The sequence below is a fragment of the Lipotes vexillifer genome, unplaced genomic scaffold (genome assembly GCF_000442215.2).
Source record: "Lipotes vexillifer unplaced genomic scaffold, Lipotes_vexillifer_v1.1 scaffold397, whole genome shotgun sequence".
NCBI lineage: Eukaryota > Metazoa > Chordata > Mammalia > Artiodactyla > Lipotidae > Lipotes > Lipotes vexillifer.
The window spans coordinates 980917-987864 of NW_006772681.1; the positions used below are offsets into that span (position 1 = coordinate 980917).

General features: G+C 52.1%; 1 protein-coding gene across 4 annotated transcripts in view; it reads left to right on the top strand.

Annotated features, from left to right (window-relative positions):
* TGM2 (transglutaminase 2) overlaps nucleotides 1-6948 on the top strand; it is a 34201-nt gene that overhangs the window by 4433 nt on the left and 22820 nt on the right. For 2 of the 4 annotated variants that reach the window (XM_007447713.1, XM_007447716.1), the window contains exons 2-3: nucleotides 158-337; nucleotides 6195-6437. In XM_007447713.1, the coding sequence (XP_007447775.1) occupies nucleotides 158-337; nucleotides 6195-6437 (423 nt within the window). The remainder of the gene's footprint in view (nucleotides 1-157; nucleotides 338-6194; nucleotides 6438-6948) is intronic. The other 2 variants (XM_007447715.1, XM_007447714.1) reach the window with 2 other exon arrangements.

A 6948-nucleotide genomic window follows, 5' to 3' on the forward strand; every position in this document is an offset into this window, starting at 1 on the left:
AAAAAAAAAAAAAAAAAAAAAAGAGTTGGGGAGATTCAGGCCCAGTTAGCCCCTGGGTGACAGGGCAGGTGGAGATTGGGAAGGCTGGCTCCCGAGGGCGCCCTGAACCCTTCACGTCCAGGGAGCTCAGGGCTCAAGCCCCTCACTGTCTCCACAGATCTTGTTCTCGAGAGATGTGACCTGGAGCTGGAGGCCAATGGCCGTGACCACCACACGGCTGACCTGTGCAAGGAGAAGCTGGTGGTGCGACGGGGCCAGCCCTTCTGGCTGACGCTGCACTTCGAGGGCCGAAACTACGAGGCCGGCGTGGACAGCCTCACCTTCTGTGCCGTGACTGGTGAGTCCCACGCCCGCACCTCCCTGTTCTGTGATTTCGTCGTCCCCTGACAGACCATGGGACAGGTGATGCCGTTCCTCTTCGCCCCCTGAGAAATTCCCAGCAGTCATACCCCATTTTACAGATGAGGGAACTGAGGCTAGAGAGTGCAGAGATGTCTCCGCAGGCCACTCAGTCTTATAGATAAGTCTGTGCTTCTGGACGCCTGGGTTCCTGACAACCTGTTGTCACCAGGGTTGAGGGGGAGGTTTGCCGCCACACGGGTCCATCAAGGTCCTGCCTGCCTTTTCCCACATCAGAACAACTTCCCAATTCTTATCAACAGCCGCCCCCGCAAATCCACGCAACCTGATGAAACCTCTGGGATCAGGCCCAAAGAAGGTCTGGTTGGTGGAGAGAACCCCAGCTGCTCCAGCCCTCTGAGTGGGCAGTTTTACGTTCCCCTGGTTCTTTCTCTAAGCCTTGGGAGGCTGCCTCAGGCTCAGGAGCTGGACAGACAGACCTGGGTTCTGGTGTAGACCAGACTGCCTACCCGCTGTGTGACCCTGGGCAAGTTGCTTAGCCTCTCTGAGGTAAAGCACTCCTGGTGGAAGGTAGTTAGGTGAGAAGGGCCTGACATGTGGGAGTGCTCTGCAGATGTTAGCAGCTGTTTACTGGTCTTGCTCCAGGGACTCCAGTGATGGATGAAGGGACATTGAGGCCCCAACCACCCCGTCCCCAGATGCCCAGTGTCCAGTCTTCTTTGCTATTCCCAGGAAAGTGGCCTTAAATGCCAAATCCCTGGGTTTGGCTTCTGATGGGAACCACTCCCTTGAGGTCAGAGAGGGGCCGCCTGGCTGGGACTCTGGCCCAAGTGTGGGAAAGGTGAGCTCTAGCTCTTTCTGAGGTCTCTGAGGCCAGAGAGCAAGCAGGCTGAGGCCCGTACTACCTGGGAGGCCATTTGATAAAGCTTATCACAGTGCCTGCAGACCGGCCACGGATATCCCCTTCCTCCCCCTTCCCTTCTGGCAGGAACACACCTACTAGCCAGGGCACCCCCCCACACACATACCCAGCATCCTTGGGGTTCTTCCAATAAATCTGAGGGAACTCCTACAAATCTCTGCTCTTTCCAGCCTCAGTTTCCCCCTCTGTAAAGTGGAAGGCTGAATCCATGAGTGTTAAGGGCTGGGTGTGGTGCCCTGAGAAGTGTCAGGCTTGGCTTGATGAAAATCACATCTATGGTGTATGCATACTCATCCTGAATCCTTCTGTTCTGGTAGCATAACTAACACCCATTTTACAGATGAGAACTCTGAGGCTCAGAAAGGTCAAGTTACTTGCCCAGGTCGCACAGTAAGTTAGGAACACAGCAGGATTGAAACCCTGACCCCAGAGTTGAGGCTTTTCATTGATGTGATCTGAGAGCAGGGACATTTACTTATTCACCACAAGTGCCTGCCGGCCTCAGTTTATTCCTCTGTGAAATGGATGGTCGATGAACTGCCAACTTGGGTATTTCCCATCTTTTTTTCCTTCTTTCACCTTCAAGGTGTCCGAATTTCCTTCCCCTTCTTCTCCATTTGTCTAGGCAGCCTGACACTAGGTCACGAGGCCCCAAGTTCAGGGTTGGGGCCATGGGGGAGGCAGGCAGCTGACCTTCTTACCCCAGCAACTAATCTCTGTTCTTCAGTCTCTGCCAACTTATCTCAAACCATAGCCAACCTGCCCTGGTAATGTCCACAGCCCCCAGGACAGCCACAGAAGGCACTGTGGCCTCCCTGTCTGAGCTACCAAGACCCTCCTGTGGGCTGGGGAAGCTGAGAAACAATACCAGGAAGCGGGGCCTTCTGCCTTGAGGCCTGGCTTTGGTCAGCCCCCGACCCCAGGCCTGGCCTGAGCACCCTGCCCTAGTGTTGGAACATTCTAGCTTATGATCAGCCTGTCCTACCTCTTCAGGGAAACTGAGGCCCAGAGAGGGGAGAGAGCTGGCGAAGGTCATTCAGCAAATGGGGTGTGTGACCTGACCCCACCCATGCCCAGATGCCATGCATTTCACCCTGACAATTCGAGTCCGGACAGGCTCTGCTGTGGGGTACAGACCACAGCAGACAAGCACCACTCTTGTTAAGGAATAAAGCTCTGCTTTCCCCCAAGGCGGGCCAGGGTTGGGAAGGTGGGTCGGGTGAGAGTGGGGTCATCCTGAAGCAGTGAAAAGAAGCCTTATGCAGCTAATAGAAGGCTTGACTCTGGAAGGTTCCCCTCATCCACCCCACCCAGGCCCTCACTGCCATGGTCGGGGTAGTGGCCAGGACCCCTCAGGTCTCCAGGGCCATTTACCCAGGGGGGTCTCTGCGGCGCCTCTAGCCCCACAAAGAGTACCATGTGGAACCGCAGCCAAGGAGTTTTCTAAACCAGTTTATGTGAGCAGCAGTGGGGCCGGGGGACAGCCCGTCCTCATCCCATCCACCAGGACCCCTCAGAAGAAAGGGTTGTGTAAGTGCGTGTATGTACACGGCTGCCGTGGGACAGAGAGAAAGGGAAATGTGTTTCCTGGCCTGTCCCCGAGGGTGGTGTATCAATAGTGATGGTGGCTATGGTACCTGGCCCAGGCCATTACAATGGAGACCAGATCATTGATCATCCAAACAGAGTCTTTTCTGAGAATGAAAGGGGTGCCATTAAGAATTATGCTGGATAAACAAATGGGACCTAATGAAACTTCAAAGCTTTTGCACAGCAAAGGAAACCATAAACAAGACCAAAAGACAACCCTCAGAATGGGAGAAAATATTTGCAAATGAAGCAACTGACAAAGGATTAATCTCCAAAATTTACAAGCAGCTCATGCAGCTCAATAACAAAAAAACAAACAACCCAATCCAAAAATGGGCAGAAGACCTAAATAGACATTTCTCCAAAGAAGATATACAGACTGCCAACAAACACGTGAAAGAATGCTCAACATCATTAATCATTAGAGAAATGCAAATCAAAACTACAATGAGATATCATCTCACACCAGTCAGAATGGCCATCATCAAAAAATCTAGAAACAATAAATGCTGGAGAGGGTGTGGAGAAAAGGGAACACTCTTGCACTGCTGGTGGGAATGTGAATTGGTTCAGCCACTATGGAGAACAGTATGGAGGTTCCTTAAAAAACTACAAATAGAACTACCATATGACCCAGCAATCCCACTACTAGGTATATACCCTGAGGAAACCAGAATTCAGAAAGAGTCATGTACCAAAATGTTCATTGCAGCTCTATTTACAATAGCCCGGAGATGGAAACAACCTAAGTGCCCGTCGTCGGATGAATGGATAAAGAAGATGTGGCACATATATACAATGGAATATTACTCAGCCATAAAAAGAAACGAAATTGAGCTATTTGTAATGAGGTGGATAGATCTAGAGTCTGTCATACAGAGTGAAGTAAGTCAGAAAGAGAAGGACAAATACCGTATGCTAACACATATATATGGAATTTAAGAAAAAAAAAATGTTATGAAGAACCTAGGGGTAAAACAGGAATAAAGACAGAGACCTACTGGAGAACAGACTTGAGGATATGGGGAGGGGGAAGGGTGAGGTGTGTTAGGGCGAGAGAGAGACATGGACATATATATACTAACAAACGGCATGGACATATATACACTACCAAACGTAAAATAGATAGCTAGTGGGAAGCAGCTGCATAGCACAGGGAGATCAGCTCGGTGCTTTGTGACCTCCTGGAGGGGTAGGATAGGGAGGGTGGGAGGGAGGGAGATGCAAGAGGGAAGAGATATGGGAACATATGTATATGTATAACTGTTTCACTTTGTTATAAAGCAGAAACTAACACACCATTGTAAAGCAATTATACTCCAATAAGGATGTTAAAAAAAAAAAAAAAGAATTATGCTGGGACCACAGGCATAAAATGAAACTATCCTGGGAAAACTGGGACGTATAGTCACCCCAACTTTACCCCTTTCAGTCTCAGTTTCTGTATCTGTGAAGTGATTCAATTGAACTAGACAATTACTACATTCCACTCCAGTCTCAAAATCTGTTATTTGGCCCGAGAATTCTGATTTGTAATGGTCTCTTTGGATGACACTGGGGATAGCTCATATTTACTGCATAATTACTGTGTGCTAGTCACTGCTTTAAACTCTCACTGATTCTTCTAAACAGTGTTAGAAGGTGGTAGTGACAATAATAAATAACTATTATTTATTGAGCACTTACTATGTGCCAGGCACCTTGCAATGTGCTTAACAAGCATCACCTTCTTTGAGCCTCACAATGACCTTATGAGGAGGTATTGCAATTGACCCCATTTTACAGGTAAGGAAACTGAGGCACAGAGAAGCTAAATAGCTTGTCCAAGGTCACAGAGCCAGTTTCAGACCTGGAGTCGAACCTTTCCAGGCATGTAGTCTAAGCCTGTTTTCTTCTTTGATGAGAAAATCGCAGATCAGAGAGGCCTGGTGACTTAGCCCAGGTCACACAGCACTCAGGGTCTAAGTGGTGGAACCAGACCTAGGCTGGCTCTCGGGCCCCATTGCTGCCCAACTTCTCCCCTAAATACTGGCTCTGGAAGACAGGGAGCATTTAAAGGCTTACAGCTGGCTCCTGGCACTCAGACAGGGCCCCAGAGGCCTGTGTCATGCCAGTTAGTTCATAGTTATATTTGGGCCTGGGAGTGGGTGGGGCTGGCAGGTAGCCCCTCAGTGAGCAGGCCCCCATATTGCCAGTAGTGAGGGGGGCAGAGCTGCAGGGAGGGAGATGCAAGAATAAACAGAAACCCTCCCGAGCAGCCGCCCAACCAGGCAGAGAAGGTTTTGTTTCTTCTCTCTGCCGCCCAAGTCCAGAAAGAGTGACCAGCACCCCTCACCCTCCCCATGACTCAGACCTGCCTGCATGGGCTAGGCCCTGCCCTCCAACTGAAAAAGAGCCAGTTCGAGGCAGGCTTTCACCACACTGAGCCCTGAAACCCCCCCACTAGGGAGCATCCCTTTTGGGAATGAGAGGCACCTTGGGGGCAGCCCAGGGTCTAGAGATGTGGGCTCAGATGTTAGCTTTGCTGCAGACCTCTGGGATGTTCTTGGGAGAGCCCTTCTCTCTGAGCCTCAGTTTTCCCTCCTGTACAAGGGGTCTTGGGAGAAGCAGGAAGTGCCAAGGTGCTCTGTAAAGTGTAAAAGGCTGTAGGGAGGTGAGGGATAGTTCTGGCTCTTCGTGGCTGCCTATGGAGATACAGAGGCAAAAAGTTGGAGGGGCTCTTGGGAGATAGACACCTAGACCTGCATTGGCCAGCACCCTCTGCTAGCCAAGAGCAAGCAGGCTTTCAGACAGGCCCCACTGGGGACATCAGAGGACCAAGGTCCCATTCTACTCAGAGTCTCGGCTTCTTTTTCTGAAAGTTAAAGGATTTAGGCACGAGAGGAGGACCTTCGGGGAGTATCTTGCCTAATTCCTGTCCATGTTACAGATGGGCAGACTGAGCCCAGAGAAGAGAATGGTCTTGCCCAAAGTCACGCCAGTCCAGAACAGTGTGACTGTGACCCTGCCCCAGGCCACACTGTCCCCTCTCCCAGGAGGAACCTCCCAGGAGATTGAGCACGTGCTGTGTGTCTGCAGCTTTTCACGTATTCCCACAAAACCATCCTGCACATTTTGGGGTCTGATCCCCATTTTACAGATGAAGAAGCTGAGGCTCAGAGAGATGAAACCTGTCCCCAAAGTTCCCTCAATGGTTAGTGACAGAACTAGGACTCAAACCCAGGCCCAGGGGACCCCAGACATGTGCTCTGCTCCTGCCAGCCCTGGCGCTCACCCTCCCTCACCACCCCTGGCTCACGGCCCCTGCTTTCTCCCTCTGCAGGCCCAGCCCCCAGAGAGGATGCCGGGACCAAGGCCCGCTTCGGGCTGTCCGATGCTGTGGAGGAGGGTGCCTGGGTGGCCACGGTGGTGGACCAGCAGGACAGTGCCCTCTCGCTGCAGCTCCGCACCCCAGCCAGCTCCCCCATTGGCCTGTACCGCCTCAGCCTGGAGGCCTCCACTGGCTACCAGGGCTCCAGCTTCGTGCTGGGTCACTTCACCCTGCTCTTCAATGCCTGGTGCCCAGGTGAGCTGTACTTCCTCCGTGGGGCAGGGGGTGGAGATGGGCAGGGCTGGACCCACCCATGGGAACCACTGAGGGTGGGGGGATGGGGCAGAAGAGACATCCAATTGAATTGAGTGAGGCCTACTCTATACAGCTCCGTGCTCCAGCCTCCCAAAGACCTTGTGATGTCAGAACTCATTATTCCCATTTACAGAGGAGGAGACAGGCTTGCAGAAGCAAAATGACTTGCCCCAGCCTACATAGCTACGAAGGGATCTCACCCCGTGTCTGAGGCCCTGGCACTGTGAGCTGGGCCTGGAGGTGGCCCGGGTTCAGGAGCCCCGTTCAGGAAAGGGCTGCCCAATGGATGCCCAGGGCCGCGGCCTTACGCCTGGTTCTGTTTCGTGGGGCTCTGTTTTAAATCCCACCAGACTGGCTTGGGGAAGGGAAACAGGGAGGTGGAGGGGCGGGGTACCCAGGAGAGGTGGGCAGGAGCAGTTTGGTCACCTAAGTGCCTCCTTATACACTCTTT